This window comes from Myodes glareolus, chromosome 2 (genome assembly GCF_982192425.1).
Source record: "Myodes glareolus chromosome 2, mMyoGla1.1, whole genome shotgun sequence".
NCBI lineage: Eukaryota > Metazoa > Chordata > Mammalia > Rodentia > Cricetidae > Myodes > Myodes glareolus.
Window position 1 is genome coordinate 30,027,562 of NC_142027.1, and position 23,119 is coordinate 30,050,680.

The window sequence follows — 23,119 nt, forward strand, 5'->3', positions numbered from 1 at the left end:
GTTTGGAAGACACATAAATCCTCGGGGTTTACTGGCCGGTCAGTCTAGCTTTCCTGGTGACAACCTAAAATGTGACAGATTCTGTCTTAATAAACGGTGGCATCTGATGAAATATACCTGAGGTGGTATTCTAACCTTCACATACACGCATACGTGTGTACACACACACACACAAATTCCTGATGCAAAACAATCACCTTTCCTTATGCACAGCGAACACAATAGTAAGAATTTTATGCCAGTGCAGGGAATGTCATAGCTGCACATCATGCTACTATTACTGAGAAGTACAGAACACAAACCACAGCAATGCCGAGATACTAACTGCAAGGCCCTCAGGGAATGCATGTGGCCAGGCTCCTCTCCGGAGAACCTCCAGCCACCAGGGTGCACCCACAGAATACTCTTACTGCCCTGAGGACCCATCCTTTACGTTCCCTATAGAATAAAAAGCCCAAGTTCAGAAATTGAAATCCCACCAGTCCCTTAGCTTGCAGTAAACTCTGTACTTGAAATCAAACTAATGCCCACCCTGAAAAGCTCTTCCCCCACCCCAAGAAATGCTACATAAACCCTGTCTTCTCTTCAGTTCTCTGACGCTTCTCACCCGAGCAGAGGCAGTCATCCTCCTGGGATCTTCCCTTGCAAAATAGCTCTTGTGTGAGGTTTGTTGTGCAGTGGGACTTTGTGGTATTCCTTGGCTCCTGATTGCCCGGATGCCTTTTCCCTCAGAGCTGTAACACTTACACTAACACCTTCGCACTGTGGGAAAAATGCCAAGATGGCTTCAATCAAGCTCCCCTGCGTGCACCACTATCAGCAGGCCATGTTGAGTCTTATTAGCACACCAAGTTATTAGCCTATTGCACTTGAAGTGAAAACAAATCATGTTTTAGACATTGATCTCCAAGGCTTTACTCAAAGTTGGCTACTCAAAAATGTCACCTCATATACAGATTTAGCTGCATAAGTAAATCCATTACCCATTCATTACACAGTTAAAAATTCTAATATATAATATGGTTAATTTTTGTGAATTCCATATATGCCCAGCATATTTTGATCTTATTAATTTCCCTTCCCCCATTTCCAAGCACTTCTTACTAATTATGAATCATCTAGCTAAAAAAAAAATAAAAACCAAGAATTAGTATTAAAATAAATGAAAAATTGACAACACCTTTCTCAGGAATGCATCATGATTTCCTTTATGCATAAATCGCATACCAGTGAGTAGACACCTGAAAAGCAGATTGGTGGAGTGTCGCACTGGACTAAGAGAGTCCAGGCAGCTTCTCAAGGTTCTCACTTAAACCTGAAAGATAGTTTATATATCCGAATTGTTTAATATGATTTTCTTTCAAATGTTAGAAATTTTATGTGTGTTGATTATGCACACATGTGTATGTGTAGGCTGTGTTAGTGTGCATGACAGCATGTCCATTATTGTGCACATGAGATGTTAGGGCCTTTCCTCTATCTCCCTTCATGTTTTAAGACAAGGGCTCTCATTTATTGAAGCCCAATACTTTGCTAGGGCTGGCTAGGCAGCAAGTTCCTGGGGATTTGTTTGTTGTCTTTCGCCAAAGCTGGAGTTACACGTGTACACAGTCACTCCTAGCTTTAATGTCAGGACTAGGGACTTGAACTTACATCGTCTTCTGTTACTATTTTAGTTTTAAGTTTGTGCATGTGCTTACATGTGAGTGTGTAGTTGTGAGTCTGATTACTCTTGGAGGCCAGAAAACGATATTGGAATCCCCGTAGCTGTAGTCAGAAGCAGTTGTGAGCGGCTGATGTGGGTACAGGGAACTCATCTCAGGTCATCTGCAGGGGGAGTCCTTGTTCTAAACCATGGAATCATCTCTTCCACCTCTGCACACAGGTGCTCTAAGTCACTGGGCCATCTTCCCAGCACCCTGATTAACATAATTTAACATACAACATATTTCCCAAAGAAGGGAAACTTCCTAGCTGCCTGGTCCATTGTGCACATGTGAATCTACGTATGGAAAGCATCAGAGTTGAGATAAAGTCCACTAATATTAACTGGAAATCATTCCTTATAATACCACAAAAAAATGAACAGTTGCCACTGCAATTTAGCATTTTTTATTGACTGAAATGAAAGACATTTTCTGAAATGCTACAATTACCATCCCAAGTCTTCATAAAGACTAAGATATCAGCATTAACTAAAACAGTATATCGACAGGGGATTACAATGTAAAACTTAACGCAAAATGAGGCACAGATAAGAATTTTATATTATCTCTTATAACACTTGTATTTTTAGGTTACCAGTACATATTTAATGTAATATTTCTAAACACAATTTGGAAAAAGAAGAAAGAAACAAACTCAGTACTTTATAATTCAGACCAACAGACAATGGAACAAAAAAGGCCACCAACTATCCATCTCACAAAATACTGTCTCACTACAACAAAAAAATCATGCCTGATGAGCAATTCAAATTTGAAATTAAAGGATCAAACACCTTGCCAGTAAAGTAACATTTAAAAATTATTATATATTACACTTCATTTGCAAATCCTAATTTCTTGGAAGGCTTCAAAATACACATTGCTAATATTTTAAACACATCCTTCCTTCTACTTCAGAAGTAAGTTACATATTTGCATATTCCAACGTTGAATTTCAGCCCGATGTTTTGGCTAGACAGCCGTGTTTTGCAAAGCACACGCATTAGCAACACTGTGGCAAGGGGAATCAGTCAAACCGACGCATCTGCAGGAGGTGGGTTGAGTGCGGGTCTCCTCAGTTTGGCAGATCCACATTCTGAAGGATGAGAGCCACGCGGCTTGGAATGTACACCTGTCAACACAATCACATCGGTGTAATTGGAAGAAATGCTGAACATGCTGTCATAACATCACAGTGACAGAGACACCGTGCAGTTTCGCATAGGATTAAGGTTACAGTGAAGGTTCAAGGATTAAGGTTTACACCACCAGAAGGCTCAAGCAATCGAAAGCTATTACAACATTCACCACTAGAGGGCTCCATACTATTTACAAAAGATGAAATTCCTCACAGGAATGATGTAAGGGGCTCTCTCCTAAACCGCTTCGCTATTAGGAGCTGCAGAAGGGCTGCCTGTATTTCACAAGGTTGTGATTAGAAAAATAAATGCAACAACCAGGTACTTAAAAGAACATTGCTCTTCACTAAGACAATATGTAATCGTGCCATTTCTTAAAAATTTAAGAAAAACTAGAATGCAACATAAGGAATTCTAAGTGTATCAGAACTTGTCTCAAGGTAACCCAATTTTAAAAAGAGATAGAGTGGGGGAGGGAGGGAAGGAGGGAGGGAGGGAGAGAGAAAGAGAGAGAGAGAGAAGAGGAAAACAAGAAAACAATATAAAGACCCCTCCTTTGAGAAAGCCCTTTGAACCTTTGAAGCTCCTCTGCTTTGTGCAATCTTAGCTCAGCCCCTGCCTCTCACCACCTCCATCACAGCCTCCTGCTGCAGGAATCTGTATGTTCCTCTCAGCATTGTCTAGAATATATTTTATGTTCTGAACTCTTTGCTTGACTGGCTCTTATAGCCCTCAGACCGTAAGAACCCTTAGATCCTGGCCAGGTCTAATTGCAGGTACAGAATGTCCTCCGTTGCAGCAGCCATTTAGTGCCTTCTGAGTCCTTCATATAATTTAGTTTGTGATTTTTTTGTTTTAGTTTTTATTTTAATCTTTTTCAGATATCTATTCTTCCTACAGGACCAGGAGCTTTATGGAAGCCGGGGTTAACTACTATCTCCTAATTCATCACACCTATCAGCGCTAACAGGGAAGGAGGGAACCAGTAATGGCTCCAAAAAAGAACAGGTAACTAGTGAGGAACAGCAGAGGGCTGCTATGTTCATGCTTCCCAAAGCCCTCTAATGCAGCTACTCATGAAACAAGCTGTATAAAATTAATAACCAGTGAACTGTGCGACCTGATTGATTCCATATACACTTAAGTACTAGCAATGTAAATAATAAAAATAATACTATAGATTACTGAAGTCATTGTGAGACTTCTCTCCCTGTCTTTGTTAATTATTTTACCATTCAGTCATTTTACCTCTACGTGAACACTTGCCTGAGAGTTTTTTTAAAAAGTCTTTTTATAGTTTGTAACCAAAATTAAAAACCACAAAAAATGCCTTTATAAGAAAATTAAAAATGTCAAATGTACCTAAACTTTGCAACTGGCCTCACTATATTTTAAGATATCTACAGTAAAGAATTTAAACAATGTATTTTCCATACAAAAGAAGCAAAACAGACCTATGGAACTGGTTAGTTTTAAATATTAAAGCACAGTCCATTTTAGAAGATGAGTTGAGGAAGGGATGGAGAAGGAGAGAAATGAAGAGATATCTTGATAGAGGGGTCCTTATGGGTTATGAGGTTTGGTAGAAAACTCTTGCCAGTGAAACACCCAGGAATCCGCAAGGACGATCCCAGCTAAGACTCCTAGCAATAGTGGAGAGGGCACCTGAGCCAGTCTTCTCCTGTAATCAGATGAGTGGCTACCCTAATTGTCATCACAGAACCTTCAGCCAGTAACTGACGGAAGCAAATGTAGAGTTCCACAGCCGATCACTGGGCTGAGTTCTGGGAGTCCAGTTCAAGAGAGGGAAGAAGAAATATATGAGCAAACAGGATAAAGATCATGACAGAGAAATCCACAGAGACTGCTGACCTGAGCTTGTGGGAGCTCATGGACTCTAGACTGACAGCTAGGGAGCCTGCATGGGACCAACCTAGGCCCTCTGCATGTGGGAGACAGATGTGTAGGTAGGTCTATATGTGGAACCCCTAACTGTGGGACCAGGACCTGTCCCTGGTGCATGAGCTGGCTTTTGAAACCTATTCTCTATGGTAGGATGCCTTGCTCAGCCATGATGCAGGCAGGCAGGATCTTGTTCCTGCCTCAACTTGATAGGCCATGTTCTATTGACACCCATGGGAGATCTTACCTTTACCCTTCTGAACTGAGATGGAGAGAGAGATGGGGTGAGAGAATGGGAGGAGAGGAAAGAGGGGAAACTGTAATTGGTATGCAAAATACATTTAAAAATTAATAAAAAATAAAATTATATTAAGAATGAAATGGCCAGAGGTCATAATTTCTAATTTTTTCTTAAATGTAACAATGATTTGGAAAGTATTACTTGTCTGATAAAATTTTTATAAACAATAACAGCCATTATTGTTTGTTGTCACAATCTGGTTTGCAATCAGGTATTTTGAAAAAGATAAATATTCCATCCCTGTATAATGAATTACATGTGGAGAAATCAAGTATTTCAATGTCATAGCCTGTTTACCTAAACTTATATATTGTCTTTTTTTTTTTAAAAAAAAACTATTGGTTTTTAAACCCTATTAGAATTTAATTGCTACTGTAACTTATTTCATCCAAAAAGTGTATTCTTTTTGACTAAGACACAGATACATAAGGTAAGATGTAGGAAACTGTTTCAGCAAAGGGAAGCTGGAGGTATCTATGAGTAGAGGAGGAGTGTCTACTCCATAGATCCAGAAAGATCAATACAAGGAACTGTGAACTTCTACAGTGAAGCCACAGACAAAAGAAACAGATCAAAGCAAAGGAGAAGAAACAAAAAGGACCAATAGTCAGGAAATTTCATTTCCTTCCTTAAACACCCTAAGCACAATTTTAGATAGCAATCTGTCCCTCTGAAGGGAACATCTAAGAGGTTGCCCATGTGTTATGATTGCTGTTACTGGGTTTTGACTAATAGGTAAGATAGGAGGTTCTGCCACGAACCATCTTAAATCAAAGAGCAATCTAAATTTCTATCTAGCTCCAGAAATCAGACACAAACATTTCACATTCTTCTCTCTCAAAATCACTCTGAGAAGATAGTGTCCCATAATACCAGCGACAGGAACCCGGCAGTTCACGCCTCCTGAAGAAGTTGCAATGAGACACATTAATCAGACTGGGGACAAATAATGATTGGTCCGTCTCAGTGTGCAACACAGTGATACATCAGAAGAGGTCCACTCAATCTCTTATTTGGATTCAAGGCAATTACAGTAGCTACTGCTTGATTCATATCTTCACAGTGATTTATCTATGGAATATAAGTAACAACTATGATTTCTAAAAAGGTACCTTCCTTTGGAACCTTTGATATTTCAGCGAGCTCAAATTTAAGAATTGAAGACAAGAGAATATAAGGAGGCCAAGTTTGCAATACATGCTGCATCGGCTTTTCCATTTTGGCATTAAATGATTAGAAATGTTCTGAGAATTATCCTTCTCATCAAATGATGCTGACCATTCTATGCAAGGAAATTCATGATGCTAGTTCTAGTCACAGTGACAGACTTCAACACTATCTGTTCAAAACTCTTCAGCTGGCAATCACTCAATATCTTTGACAGGAATGGTGTGTAATCACGGTATTTTTACTGCACCGTTAATGACCACATGTGTTTATGCTGCTCTGGAGCCCCTGTGCTCTAAGCAGCATAGTTTTGTTTTTCCCACATAAAGTGATTTTTCTCCATTCTGGCTATTGACAGATTCTTGAGTCTTATTCTTTCTTGTGTTTCTTTGTATGTAAATCAACTTTCTTAGGGGTTTGGAAAAGACTACCAATTATACTAAAGACTGAAGGTAATTAGTGCTAATCCTTAAGATGAGATCATTAAAAACATGAACAAATTTGGGGTCTCTAAAACTTAATGCATAAGTACTGGCTCTGCAACTCTCATCTCCCTATTTACATTCCAAAAGGTTTTGATCTGTATGGCAAGAGGAAAGCCATAGACATAAGCAGATTTAAACATAAATGTGTAAGTATATTTATATATAACCAACATTTTGGTACACACATTTAGAAAAAAATTTAGTATGTATGTTATAGACCATATGTACTGTAAAACACATCTGATTAGGCATTCAGCCTTACACATATTACAGTGAGGGCCACATAAAGAACAAATGAGACAATGTACACGTCAATGCAGTTCATTGTCTAGCCATAGTCATACTGACCTGAATTAAAGCAAATACCATTGAAATCATTGATTGTCAAATGCATGTTAATCTACCAGCTATTTTGGCTATTCATAAAGATTTAACTGCTACAGTAACCACAAGCGTGACCCAAAACTACATGACCACATAGTGATCCATGATGTCAGCCAGCCTCTGTTATTCTTCTTAACGATCATAAAAGAGCTGCGAAATTAATTACATAATTTTTGGAAACATGGTGTCTAACACTTGCAATGATAACATTTTAAAATATAGGCATAATGATGCACAGGGAATTTTAAAAAGATATTCAAATGTGTGCTAAATTTAGCATTGTCCCATTCACATATATACTGGTAGGGCAAAAATACTATTCACTGAAAAGTAGACTAGTCCTTTTAATAGTGGTTTTCCTTTTTCAAAGTGATAGTTAAGGTAATTTTATTTTTCATATACATGTATAAGTTTACAAGGTGTCTTCCAAGAAAAATGTAATTAGCTCTCATTGTGTTTGTTAAGAGTTAGGGGAAGTAATATACATATAATTTTAATTAATTTATCTTTATTCATTTATTTCCTATATATTAATATAGAATAGGACATACTAATTTAAAAATATAAAGAAAACTAAACTCTAAGAATTGAGTGCTTTTTTCCTAAAATAAATAAATACTTCTATAGTCAGTGGCAAAGATATATTCTAAATGTTAAATTGTATTTTCTGTATTTATAATGAGGGACAATAGAAATTACACCTTTTCAAGATCCCCCATTTAAACGAAACCTCTTGTGACTCCCCACATTTAGAATAGGCACAAATGCACTACTTGTTGGGAAGGGGCCAAGCTGATGATATAATTAAGGCCAAGCCTCCTGTTTTGGTCATATCTTCCTCACTGCCATTGACCTTGGTGGCTGTAAGCAAGCACACTTCTGTGGCCTTGTAGCCCCTGTGCTCTTCTTTAAGCTGGGAAATTTGAATTTATGAGCCAGAGAAGGGAAAGGGAATCTATTCACCCAACATGTGCCAATTAACACAGAGGTTAACACACCAGTTCCTACGTCAGAACACACAACACAGAGTGATCACGCTAAATAGAGTTCCCTCAGACCATCAGCACGGCAGACTAATGCAGTTCAGCCCTATTAGGTCAGTGGCTGTGGGGTGCCCTGGCTTTGCAAATGTGTTTTGGTGGTTTTGTGAATCCAGTTAGCACTGGTTTCATGGTCTTCAGTAAGGAATCACAGGCAGCTCCCAGGCAGTGCCTGCTGATGCCGCAGGATGCAGGTGTATTTTAAGATTCCTCTGAGCTGTGTTTGCTGCTGTCTTTGAAAGCAGATTTGACACTTACTCAGCAGATCCCTGGATTATTGAGCTTGCACATTAAGCTTTAGCAAATGCTGTGAACCGGTTATGACGGGCAGATTTCATGGAAGAGGGAAAGTTGTAGCCATTCTTCCTTTCATGACTTGGGGAGCTCAGGACTTAGATGTTGCTTAGTGGTGATTATACGAGTCATAGTGTTCCCAGGGACATTGTCATAGTGGACCCAGGGACATTGTCATAGTGGACCCAGGGACATTGTCACAGTGCACCCAGGGACATTGTCACAGTGCACCCAGGGACATTGTCATAGTGCACCCTGGGAGATTGTCATAGTGCACCCAGGGACATTGTCACAGTGCACCCAGGGACATTGTCACAGTGCACCCAGGGACATTGTCACAGTGCACCCAGGGACATTGTCACAGTGCACACAGGGACATTGTCACAGGGCACCCAGGGACATTGTCACAGGGCACCCAGGGACATTGTCATAGTGCACCCAGAGACATTGCCACAGTGCACCCAGGGACATTGTCACAGTTTACCCAGGGACATTGTCACAGTGCACCCAGGGACATTGTCACAGTGCACTCAGGGACATTGTCATAGTGCACCCTTGGACATTGTCATAGTGCACCCAGGGACACTGTCATAGTGCACTCAGGGACACTGTCAAGCTTTGGACTGGATTCCAGAACTTACTAGTCCATTTAAGAAGCAGTTTCACTGTAATGAGGCATTCCTTTGACAGATGTTTTGTTCACATCATTTTCTATTCCCTGTCCTTTACCCTAATTGTCTAACAGAACAATTATCAAGAAGGAACGTGTTTTTATGTTTGTGTGTGTGTGTGTGTGCGTGTGTGTGTGTGTGTGTATTTCCTCTTAGGCTCCCTTCTTCTAGCCTCTTTCTCTGCCCCTGTGCCCCTGAACACTATAGATGGACACTTTCTTTTTTTTTAATTTTTTTTTATTAAATTATAAAAGTTTCCATTTCAGCTCCTCCTCCCAACACCCTCCCACTCCCCCCACTCCCTCTCCTCCTCACTTTCTAACTATCTGAACTCTGACATCAGACACTGCTCTGAGGAAGGAAGGCTCCCCAAGCCCTCGCTGACTGAGGTGGATCACAGCTGCAGTATGCATAGCCCTTAGACTTTTCTTCTGTGCATGTGTATATTACTGAGACTAAGGGGGAAGGGACAGTCTTCATTCCACCTGCTAACTTAGAAGCTGTGGTCCAGGCCTGCCAGATCCCTTCAAATAGAGCTTAAAACGTAACCTGATTGCCACAACCCCTGGCTTGGTGACTGGTTTTAACCATGTCAGAATATTTTTTCTCCTAAAAAACTGAACAGTTTTCAAAATCTTTTCTATCTACAGCAAAAAGTGTGAGCACATCTCAAGGAAAGTAACTTCCTGCCCCTTGGGAGACGGTGTTTGTAACCAAGCACCCTCAAGGCACTTAGTGCCTTGAAATGTTCAAGATAAGAAAATGCACCCATGACATAACATTTAAACACATTGCCAAAAGGACCAGAAAGCTTGATCCTGTTAATGGGCTCTGTGCTTCCTAAGAGTCTCTTGCCTTAGAGAGGCTGGTCCTATACAGCCGCATTTACAGATGAGGGAAAGAGCTATGGACAGCAAGTGACATTACTCGAGTCTTATAGCCAGCCAGTGGCACACAGGGCACTGGATTCCAGGCCTCTTCCATGACAGTTTGTCATCATTTCACTCTCACAACAGAGCCTCTCTATAGAAGAACTCTGTTGAGACGTCGGAACCTTTGGCAATTCTATCTACAAAAGAAGTTTGCTAAACCTTTCAAACTCCTCCTGTCAAATTCGAGTGGATAAAGTTCAGTTTTACTGTGGCAGGCTGCAGCTTCTCGGGTTCCTCGCTGAGCTGAATCATCTCGCTAAAGCCCTCAGGAGTTTTTTACCTTTTTGGTTATCCCACATCTTCTGGGTAATTGTCTCGCTCACTTACGGATCTACTGTTATCAATCGTATTGCACATGTCACAGCTGAATGCCCTGACAAACTACAGCTGTAGCTGTTCAGAAGTGGCTAGTACCCATGAGCCCTCTCGCTTAGCTGGGCAGACCCTGCCTCTATACCCACATATGCCTACATCAGCTATTCAGACACACTCATACACAAATAAGAACAGTCGCTGAGTCTGTCTAGCCACTGTGCTTATGTCATTACGCAGGGGTCATTGTTGTGATCTTTTCATTTATTTTAGGATTAATCAACCTGCCCATAATAAAGTACTTTACTGTATGAAAGACTTGTTCAAGTGGTAGGGTATAGAATAAAAATGGAATCCAAGGGTACCATGCAGATGTTAATGCTCAGCTTATGAACGTTTAAGAAAGTGAACAAATTTATAAAATCTGCTGACTTGATATGCTACATCCACATATTTGTTAGATATTTCCTGATGTCATGAAGGGAAGAGAATATCTCTCATAGTGAAAGAGAATGATAGATACCTCAGCTATATATACAGAGAGAGAGAGAGAGAGAGAGAGAGAGAGAGAGAGAGAGAGAGAGAGAGAGAGAGAGATGGAAAGGCAGGCACATGATCAGTCAGGCAAAGAAAATGTGATTTATATGCAACCTAAGCCTACCATATGGACATAAATTATTAAGATAAGAATTCTTTGCATCTAAAATGTTGCTAAACTCTACATCTTCTAAGAACTGATATAATATTTGAAGGCATCATCCTATCACCTGTTTCAACTCTGCAGTATAACAAAACTTATAAGATCAAAACCATTTCTCAATTACATGAATAAGCCAGAGAATTCAAAACTACAAAGAATCTAGGCCTTGATTTACTAGATGACAGAAAAGATATACATTTTTATTTCTTCAAGATGTTTTAAGTTAAATTTCATTAAACAGATAATAATGCAGAAATCCATTAAATGACATATACTGTAGAGAAAGCAATAATTACTACATAAAGAATAGACATGATTGCAATCCAAAAAAGAATGAAAACTTCCCTCTCAAGTCTATAGAAATAGCTTTAAATCCTACCAATATTCAAGGTATTTTTCCAGTTGTACCCAAATATTCTTCAGTATTATTTTTCCTAAGACCCAGTGTCTCTCAACACATTTTTCTGTTTTCCCTATCTTTGCCCATGTGACCAGTTAAAGAGTTGCTATTTTGAACAAAACCACAACTATAAAAACAAACAATTAAGTTAAATATAATGAAAACATCTTACTTACCAAGAGAGAATAGGGACGGCCATTATGTTCGAAAGCCTCAGCAAAGTAATCAGTATTGTGGTCCAGTCTCTGGTGTCCTCCATATTCCGGGGCATCTGAATCTAAGACTATTTTGAATGTGCAGCCATTAAGGAATTCACAACAGTGCAGAAGTGGATGGAGGCATTATGAATATACTCTAAACAATGGCAAAATATGATTTTGTTTTGTACTCATTCCTTCTCAAAAATTGCAGAGATTTCAAAGAGCTTCTAGATTGAGCCCCACATAGTACACCTGAAAGGTCATATATATGTACTTCATCCAGCCCATTGAGAGATCATGCAACCTGGCATTGAATATTCTACTGACAAACACTCTCCTTTTCTCTAGAAGCAACCCATCCGCTAGTTGACAATCCAATTCTGAAGAGAAACAGGGTTAATTGGGAATATTTTATCAAGGAAAAAACACAAGAAATACACTTACTATATAATTGTGATATACCATTGTGTATCTAGTTACTTTGTTAATTACATGTCTTTAAAATGCATTAACTGTATTATAATAAAATGCAATGATACATGCATGCACTAGACTTTTCCTTAATCCTCACTTGGAAGAACTTTTACTCCTTCCTCATCTTTGAATTCATGGAGCTTTTCAGAATCTGAATTTCAGAGGGGCAAACAAAGACATGGACAAAATATGGTTGGAATATTTCCAGGTATAGCCTTACCCCAACTTCCTGGCTCTAGACCACATATAGCTCTCAACACAGCACAAGCAGGTAAATGCACTGTCATTGCCACAGGAAGATTCCTGTGGCAATCAAGGAATATACTATAATTTGATACCAATCCTTCCCTTGCATTATCAAAGATTAAAGTGGTCTCCAGAATGATAGCCCAGTGTCCTCTCAGGCTAATACCTATTTCACTGTGAGTTAAGAGCATGAATGTACTTACAGAAGGTAACTAAAGGTGTTTGACTAACCTAAGATGTCAAGAAATTGTACTTGACATTAAAATCTACAAGTTAAAACTTATTAGTACATAGAAAATTTGACCCTTCTAGGTCTTATGAAAAGCAAAGATAGTACTAAGGCATTTTAGCTTTCTCTTCCTGGAACATAAATGTTCAGTAACATTTGTACACTTTTCATAAAGTAAAAAGCTCCAAATATTGTGTGTGTGAGCAATGATCAGTGGTCTATCATTTCCACCCTTTGAAACCTTAGTCTGGGTCAGAGATGCAGATGGATACCCCACAGGAAATTTGTTGATGGTAGTGATTCTGTTTCAATCAATCCAGGTCAGTCAGCTCTGACTCACACAAGCTGATGACCAGGAAGCTACTGTGCTCAAAGGATGCAGGGGTCAGGGTCAGGGGTGGAGGTTCAAGTGATGTGTTCTGGGCTCAAAGATACATGTGCATTCTGAAGTCAATGTAGCTGAAATGACTGAAGCCTATTAATGAGATTTAGCGTGAAATCCAGCTGGTGAACATCACTGCAGACAGTAGATAAGTGAAACGCCAAAGATGACCAGAAGGAAGTTGAGTTCTCTTCTTTTTCTAGTTTGTCACATCCTTTGATTGGTGTCTAAAATGTCAAAATATGGAGAATAATGCCCCGGAATATGTTTTTATAATTACTGAATTATATTATCAACAAACTACTGGTTAACAACACAAATTGTGGTGAAGGAACAAAAGGCAAGCATGTCTTCAACATCAGTAGCTGGATGAGGAACTACCAAATGGTAGCTGTATTTTAAGAGTTTCCCTGTGTGGACAGGTGTTATTACAGGTGAGAGAAGATCCATATGCATTAGTCATTGTCTGAACACAGATTGCTGTTTCTGTTTACTAAAATACTAATCCATTGAAAAACTCAATAGTGTACCTTCGACTATATATTTTCATAATCAATGATACAGAAAGAACAATAATCATACAAGGGCATATTTCTTTTTTCTGACATTGAAAGGGACCCTCATATTGGAAATAGTTACAGTATACTTTGCATGTATGTAATCTGTAGTCATAGAAGAAATGTTTCAATATAAAAAAAAGGACACAGAATTTCAAAATGCAAGCTATACTTATCTTTTTTCTGTTTTTAATTTTTGGAAAAATTTCTTTTGTTCCCAGTTTTGGAATGACCCAGCTCTGTGTCTTTACTATCCAGGGAATACAACAACTTCCTTAAGGAAATAAAATTAAAAATCTGAAATTTATGCCCTGGCAATGCTGAAGCATGCATGGGCAGCCCATATATGGTGGTTCTGTTGATCTTGTTCACATTGGGTTTCATGGCCTAAGTTGATGACCAGGTCTCTTCTTCAAAAGGGAACAAGATTTCATTACAGATGGTTGTGAGACCCCATATGGTTGCTGGGAATTGAACTCATGACCTTTGGAAAATCAGGCAGTACTCTTGAGGCTGATTCATCTTTCCAGCCCATCCTTAAGGAAATATAGTGCTTAAATTCAGAAGTTTCTACAAAGTGAAGCAGTAAAAATAATGATTGGGAAGACATTTTGTGGTTGTTATTTGCTATGACACATTATTCAAGCATCAGGAATCTTTGCCTTTATAGGACCTTTCTTAGACTTTGACTAAAGGCCTAAAGAAAAGGTTAGTGGAACTGCTGCCTTCATTTGCTGATTATAAATATTCTCCATCTCAAGTATTCTCCTAATCCCTTTTAAATATACAAAGAATATAGTTTGAAAAATACAATGCAGATAATTTTAAGTCATTTCAAATTATTCTTAATGTGCTTTCATATTACACGAATACAAAACTAATTTGTACAGACATATCAACAGGCTGCTATTGACCATAGCTTCCTTCCCACACATAGAAAAACTATTTTCTTGTAAGATGTTCTCAATAATTCATTCAAACTGGCATTCAGGACAATCCCAATTCACTAACAGGTGTTGAACTTCAAATAGTAAGATTTTATATTAGAAAAATAGGGAAAAATTATCATTACCACCTCATGCACTTACTACACATACAAAATGAACAAGAGAGCATAGAAGATACAGGAGTTGGTTAGATGGTCTTAGTTTATATGTTATTCACTCCTTATAGTAAGGAGACTAGCCATACATATGTATGTCTGTAAGTAGGGGAGAAAAGACATTCAGTGAGGTCAGAAGAGAAATACAAAGAGAGAGTCAAAGAGAAATGGAGAGTTGAAAGTCTGTTCATAAAGAAACTGGACTAAGATGTTAATATGTAATTTTTTGTTGATTAAATCTGATACTGCTACATATTTAAACCAAACATCATTTGACTAGCATGAAATTTAATCCAGGAGTCAGAACTCAAGTATGAAGTTCAGGCAAAAGGTCAAATATGGCAAACCAATTAGGAGGTTAGCAATGACCAAGGATACCAAGGTTAGCTAATCTTCAACAGACACAGGCAGTATAGAATTTAGAGCAAAACATGGTAGAACTAGAAAATATGGAGCATGGTAAACAATTTGTTAAAAGAAAAGTAGAAGACAGACAAGTAGGAAAGTGGTGGAACAGGTGCCAAGCAGAACTCAAGGGTAAACTTGGCTGTGCCATCCTGCAGATGACTACAGTTTATAGGAAATTCTATCAGATTGCTGATGTCGTGTAGGAGGGCCTTCTTCTATGTGTTGCTTTCATTGGTTAAATAAAGAGACTGCCTTGGCCTTTTGATAGGACAGCATCTTAGATAGGTGGAGTAGACAGAACAGAATGCTGGGAGAAAGAAAGTAGAGTCAGGCAGAAGTCATGGCTCTCCTCTCTGAGACGAATGTGATTAGACTCATGCCGGTAAGCCACAGTCAAGTGGCGATACAGGTTATTAGAAATGGGTTGAATCAAGATGTGAGAGTCAGCCAATAAGGGGCTGGAGATAATGGGCCAAGCAGTATTTAAATGAATACAATTTTCATGTAATTATTTAGGACAAAGTTAGCCAGGAGTGGGGTGGCGGGAAATAGCCCGCTGTTCCTTTTACAACACTGGGGAATGCTCTTTCATGCTCAGTTCTAACATTGACCTTCTAAACACAAGAAAGCCAGAGTAAATATAGTATGAGAAAATAATACAGGAGGTAATTGATAGTTTTAAATTAGCACACTTAAAAGATAACGTTTCCTATATTGTCAAAAGTTTATTCTGTTAGTTTTAGTTCCATACTCCTTCACTTCCTCACTTACTTGGAAACAAAAAATATTCTTTTCCTTGCTTAATTTTGGAAAAATGCAGTAAAGAAAAGAATAATAGAATTTTAAGTACAGATTTCTCTCTTCTATAAAAAGGGAGATGAAATAGGTTTCTACCAATTTGGATAGCATTATAAAATATTATGACTTCTTATTTTAAATTCAAGAGCTTCATAAGTATTTGATATATCTATCAACAGGTTGAAGTAGATAAGAAGTTTTAAGCATTATTTTATAATCTATGTCCTTAAATTTAAACCTAGGAAGAGCCTATTCTGAAAGAGGCCTCTACTAATAAGATTAAAGAACAGTGGAGCCATGAAGACTCTCAAATTCAATGGCTCTTCAAATACTTCAAAAGCTGCTATGTTTGCTCAGGCACTTGATAAAGGGTCTGTTCCAAGTGTGAGCATTTCAGACAAGAAGAGCTATCATTGATATCATTCAGTGCCAAGCCTACTTCACTACCACTGATGGATCTGAAGAAATTTATTGTAAGGTACAACCCCTGAGATTTCCAACTGAGTGACAGAAAGGGGGTCCTCCAATGACTAGAGGATCATAAAATGGGAGAGACAGTAACTTAACATATATATTTAACTGTCAGAAATAATAATTTTGAGACATAATTTTCATAGATCTCTAGTAAAGGGAAACACATCATTATTGCACTGTTCCTTGTAAGGCAAATTCACAAAAAAGAAAGGGTATAATGTAAAAAACATAAAATGGAACATTAATTTGAGTGTCAGTTATATTTATATATACTTCTTCAATCAACACACTCATTTGATTGCAATTACAATAATTCAAAGGAATTGAATGATGTCAGGAGACTCTATACCCAAGAGAGAAAAGCAATGTAAACACTCTAAGATCTACTCTAATATAAGTAACTATGAGTAACCAAATGTTTACTTTGTAGAATAAGAACAGTTGGTGGAAAGCAAGAAAGGATTTAGGATTTCAATAGTTTGAAGATGACTATCCAGTATAGAATTTTCCATAATGTTGAAATATGCTCTCCCCTTTAACATTTCACAAATTAAATTTTATCTCTTGACATGTATAATACATAAAATCTAAGGTCCATAGCTATAGAGCATCTGAACCAGATCTGCCCTTTCACTTTATAATGAGTTCAGTTATAATCTTTATAAAATCCATAGAAGCCACAACTTTCCTACAAGAGTCTTTGGTTTCTTTCAAAATGCAGAGAGAGCAAAGGTTTGTGATGTGTTGGGCATGTGTTAAACATGTGCCTGTCTGTACGGGGTGGTGATACATGTAAATACAGACCAGATTCTGGCATTTCTATCTTTATTTCTTCTTTCAAAATTCATTCTTATAATTGAGTGTTCTCATATTTTAATAATTTTTAAACCACAGATATGAGACATATATGATTACTTTATATGAAAAGTATGCATTTTTTCTTAGACATCAATGAAAAATGGCATCCTTCAACAGCACATAATTTCTAATATAAATTTAGAATAAGAATATAAAAATAAATGAGAAACTTGCTTCTGAGTATACTCAATATTTTAAAATTTAATAAATCAATAATGAAACTTTTCTTTGGGGGAGTACTTTCTTAGTCTTATTAGGTCCAAATAATCATGGAGTCCTAGAAAAAGGCAACATCTCCATGCATGAACTCCACAGACATTTGAGATTGAGAACAATGTCTTCATCAAAAGTTGAAATAACCTCATATTTAATTATATGCCAAATAGAAGCATATTTCTACTCTAAGCTAGGATGTACTTGCTTTATCAACAAAAGATTTCTGGTTTTAAACCACAAAATAAACTCCAATTTCTGCAAGATCAATGCCTTACTTACATACACGTCTAATTCTGTAAAATGTAAATAAAAATAAAGCAAATCAATGCATGTCTTGCTCAAATGCCATTATTCACTATGTTAGTTAATGGATAAATATAATTTGTGAAATACATTTCATACAAAATTTAAGTTTATTCTTGGGTATGCTTAAGGACAAACATCAGTAGATGACATATTGAATGACAATACAAAATACCAAGGGCTATGCAACTCTCTACAAATGGAAAAAGTGTTCTAAATACTTTACAGAATATTTCTGGCTATCCTACGTAGCCAGGTTTCATTATCTTGTATGATTGTTTAATATAAGCTAAAGAATTCACTGCTTTTCAGTAGCTTGAAAGAGGAGAAATGCAACAACAAAGTGTCTACAGTTCTGACTTATTTCCCTCTAGAAATACACTCTGTCTATACCATCATTATTGACGTACTGCTAAATTCAGCTATTCAAAGAAGCAACAGCAATTATTTGGAACTTTAAAAGAAAAATTACATATCATTTTTGCCTGTAAATCAGAAACCTTATTATCAAAACCAGTTTGTACTATGCTGAAAAGAAAAACCGCAGAATAACAAAACTCTATAATGTTTTTGAACTAAAAGCTAATTTTCATTTTGACTATAAAGAAATGCTTTACCCCACACTGGAAAAGTGACTCAATGGAAAAGAGCTTTCTGTGCAAGCATAAGATATGAGATCTTATTGCCAGGATCTACTAAAATCCTGGGTGAAGTAGCACCTATCTGTAATTCCAATGCTGGTAAGGCAGAGACAGTTAGAATCCAGGGGCTAACCTTGGCCTTAACACACCCGTGCATCAGTGAGCTAATTAGCATCCTTAAAAAATTCCACTTCATTATCTGTAATACTTAAATGTTTAAAACAATTTTATGATATTTAAGATAGATTTGTAATAGACACACTTTTGATAGCAATAGTTAAATAAGTACATGTGTAGGTGGAGACTGCTCTTTCTTTCCTGGCTGTCTAGACCCAAATAATCACACAAAACTATATTAATTACAACACTGGTTGGCCAATACCTTAGGTATATTTCTGGCAAACTCTCATCTTAACTTCACACATTTCTATGAATCTACATCACCACGAGGCTGTGGCTTTCAGAATAAAGTTCCAGCATGTCCTTCCCCTTTGGCAACTACATGGCGTCTCTCTGATTCCACCCACACTCTCTCTATATCTCTTCCTGCCTGGCTATATTCTGCTCTGCTATAGGCTGAAGCAGCTTCTTTATTAACAAATGGTAATAAAACATATTCATAGCATAGAGAAGAGAATCCCATGTCATACACGTAAATGTGAAGCAATTATTTCTCAATAAAATAACTGATTTCCATGAGTTTTGGAATTAAGATATCATTCATAATTCTTAACTGATGGGGATAAATGACCAATAGTTTATTAAGGACATGAAAAACTTAAAGAATTTCATTATCAGCTTCATTGGCTAGTTTTTTTAATAATTATACGTTAGCACAAAATATTAAAACAACTAGACAAAATCATATCTTTTTGAGTATGTGGGGCAAGAATACACTCTTTGATCATATGATTCTACTTTAAAATGCATAAACATTAAAATACTTAAAATGTTACAACTCATCACTGTATCTGTGGTACTGAAAGTATCATCTTGCTAATATGTGAAGGAACAGAAATATATTAACTTTCATTTTTAACTTCCAAGAATATTGCTATTTGGGTCTCTTCTGGTGCGTTAGGAAGCTAAATGAGCTGAGGCTGAAATGGTTTCAGGTAAACTACAGTGAAGAATTGGGCAGGTTTGGATACGTGTGTGGAAGCAGGACTGTGCCATCAGTATTTAGAACTTACAGGCACACAGCCCATAATGACATCAGACTGATTTATGGAGTCAACGTTTTAATACATCTCACATGTATATTTTAAAAGTTAACCACACAGATATAGATGAATACACACTTCTGAGTCTTATAAAATATTTCCATGGGTATATTACAATTGACATGGTAATGTCAATTTTACACCCACCATATCTTAATAGACAGATGTGGTTAAAAAAATACATATATCTGAGAAACAAGTAATGGTGTTAAGTTACTTCTGGAAAGTACATTTTTGTCACTCATAGTGAAAATTCATATTCTAGTTATGATTGGCAAACAGATGATTTATAAAATTTAAATCAGTCAAAATTCTGACTTATTTTAAAGCCAGTCTCTCATGATATAATTATTTTTCAATATTATTTAATATTCATGAGTTTTATTTAGACTATTAGATTATCATGAGATCTTAATTCCAACATACATTCTGCTGTATATTCTTTTTGTTCCATTAGACTTGTTTATTCAAGTATCCGAAAACACTCTTTCCACTTCCTCCCCTCCTCCCAATACCCTCCCGCTCCCCCCATTCCCTCCACTCCCTCTCCTCCTCCCTCACCATTCCCAAGAGCAGTCAGGGTTTCCTGCCCTGTGGGAAATCCAAGTTCCTTCCCCCTCCCTCCAGGTCTAGGAAGGTGAGCATCCAAACAGGACAGGATCCCAAAAAGCCAGTCCATGCAGACGAAACAAGACCCAGTGCCATTGTCAATGGCTTCTCAGTCTTCATTTGGACCTTGGGGGCTCAGTCAGCCCCCATGTCAACCAAATTCAGAGAGTCTGGTTTGATCACATGCTCGTTCAGTCCCAGTCCAGCTGGCCTTGGTGAGCTCTCATTCGATCAGTCTCCTTGTATCCGAGGGTGAACGCATCCCACACGGTTCTGATTTCCTTTTTCATGATCTCTCTCCTTCTGTTCCTCATTTGGACATTTAAGTATTACAGATAATGAAGTGGAATTGTACTCTAGTCTTTCTTTGCTTTATGTGTAAAAGCCACTAATGAGTGAGTACATATTATATTTCTCTTTTTCAATCTGGGTTACTTCACTCAATATGAAGTTATCTAGATTTATTCATCTGCAAATTTCAATATACCATTATTTTTTTCAACTATGTACTCTATTGTGTAAATATACCACATTTTCCTTATCTATTCTTTGTTCAAGGGGAATTTAGGTTATTTCCAGGTTCTGGCTATGACAAACAATGCTGTTATAAACATAGTTGAGCACATGTCCTTGTGGTATGATTGAGCATCCTTTGGGTATGTACCCAAAAGTAATATTTCTGGGTCTTGAGGTAGGTTGTTTTCTAATTTTCTGAGAAATAACCATACTGATATCCAAAGCAGCAGTACCAGCTTGCACTCCCACCAGCAATGCAGGAGTGTTCTCTTTACCCCACATCCTCTCCAGCATAAGTTGTGGGATTCCCCCTCTGTATGCCTTTAAAGTTAAAACCTTACTTTTCATTTAAACAGATTAGGGGAGGTGATGTAGGATTCCCCTCTGTATTATGTGAATAAAAAAAAACTGTCTTGGCCTATTGACAGGGCAGAACTTAGATAGGTAGGGAAAACTAAACTGAATGATGGGAGAAAGGAGGCAGAGTTAGGGAGAAGCCATAGATATGCTGCTGGAGGCAGACATGCTGAAACTTTGCTGGTAGGCCACAACCTCGTGGTAATGCACAGACTAATGGAGAAGGGTTAAACTAAGATGTAAGAGTTACCCAATAAGAAGCCAGAGCTAATGTGCCAAGGAGTGATTTAAATACTACAGTTTCTGGGTGATTATTTTAAGGCTGAGCAGCTGGGAACAAGCAAGCGGCCTTCCAACAATAGTTTTTCATAAACAATATTATAGCATTTGCACAAATAATTTTATTCCATGCAGGAAAATTTGGATGTAATATACTTCACAATATATTTGGGTATCAAGATATCCACTTTAGATGAGATTTTTTTTTTCCTGACAGCAAATCATTTTACTTTGGTGGACTGAATATTGGTAGGGTTCAGTGTCTAACCTTATATTCTTTTGTTCTTACAGAAAAACATTTAATTACATTTTCCTTATTTTTTTCCTACCAATTTTTCTGTTCATGTTTTGTGGTTACCATGACATTTGGGGAAAAACATATCTAATAATTCAGTTGTAAGCACAGAAGCCAAAAGTACTGACCCAGTAAATTATGGGATATTCAAGAAATAAAGTGATTGCAACAGACAGATAGCCCATGTAATTGAAATTAATACTGTTAAATGGTGATACTACTCAAAGCAATTAATAGCCACGATGTGATACCTATCTATATCCTATGACATTATTCATAGAAAAATAAAAGAAAATTCTAAAATGTATATGAAACCACAGATTATCAACTTGAAAAAGAACAAAGTTGAAACCATCCTACTATCAGGTTCCAAAGTTTAATTTAAAACTATAGAGATCATTATAGCATATTAATAGCATATATAATGTATATATCAAAGAGTCACATGAGAGAGTATGGGAACAAACTCACTTAGTCTACTAATCATTAACAATGGTACCAGGAGTACTCAGTAGAGAATTTATCTATTCTATAATCTGTGGTGGAGAAATTGGATATCCTTTTGGAGGAGAATGGAAAAATTATTCAACATCACTAATTACTGGAGAAATAGTAAGCAAAGGTGGTCCATCACAACATGTGTGTGAGGATTGCTATTACCGAAAGTGCAAGGATGATATCTGACAAGGATGGAAAGCAAAGTGGCGCCATTAAAAGTTCTCACAGACACTGTGGAAAATAAAATAAAAACCTACAACCATAATTCACAATCCATATATAGGGATATAATCAAAGAAAATTAAATCAGCAGTTTAAACAATGTGTAGATGTCAACAACCCCTGCAGAATAGAAGCTTCATCTGGCGATGGATGGAGATAGAGACAGAGACCCACACTGGAGCACAGGACTGAACTCCCAAGGTCCAAATGAGGAGCAAAAGGAGGGAGAACATGAGCAAAGAAGTCAGGACCTCTACAGGTGCGCCCACCCCCTGAGACGGTGGGGCTGATCCAATGGGAGTTCACTAAGGCCAGCTGTACTGGGACTGAAAAAGCATGGATCAAACCGGACTCTCTGAACGTGGCGGACAATGAGGACTGACTGAGAAGCCAAGGACAATGGCACTGGGTTTTGATCCTACTGCATGTACTGGCTTTGTGGGAGCCTAGTCTGTTTGGTTGCTCACCTTCCTAGACCTGGATGGAGTGGGGAGGACCTTGGACTTCCCACAGGGCAGGGAACTCTGACTGTTCTTTGGACTGGAGAGGGAGGGGGAGGAGAGTGGGTGGAGGGGGAGGGAAATGGGAGGTAGGGAGGAGGCGGAAATTTTTTAATAATAAAAAATAAATAAAAATAAAAAAATATAAAAAGGAAAGAACTTCAATGTCCAAAAAAGATTCAGTATTTATTTGTAATTGAATATTTGACATAAAGGAACTGTTTGCAGTAATCTAGTCTCAGGAGATATTGTACTAAGGGAAATGAGGAAGTCATGGCAAAGCAAATACTATACAATAA

General features: G+C 37.7%; 1 protein-coding gene across 2 annotated transcripts in view; it reads right to left on the minus strand.

Annotated features, from left to right (window-relative positions):
* Positions 1-2,096: 2,096 nt before the first annotated feature.
* Gbe1 (1,4-alpha-glucan branching enzyme 1) overlaps positions 2,097-23,119 on the minus strand; it is a 252,351-nt gene continuing 231,328 nt past the window's right edge. For both annotated transcript variants that reach the window (XM_087899665.1, XM_087899664.1), the window contains exons 15-16: positions 11,610-11,725; positions 2,097-2,838 (exon numbers count right to left, since the gene is read on the minus strand). In XM_087899665.1, the coding sequence (XP_087755791.1) occupies positions 2,782-2,838; positions 11,610-11,725 (173 nt within the window). In that variant the 3' untranslated portion in view covers positions 2,097-2,781. The remainder of the gene's footprint in view (positions 2,839-11,609; positions 11,726-23,119) is intronic.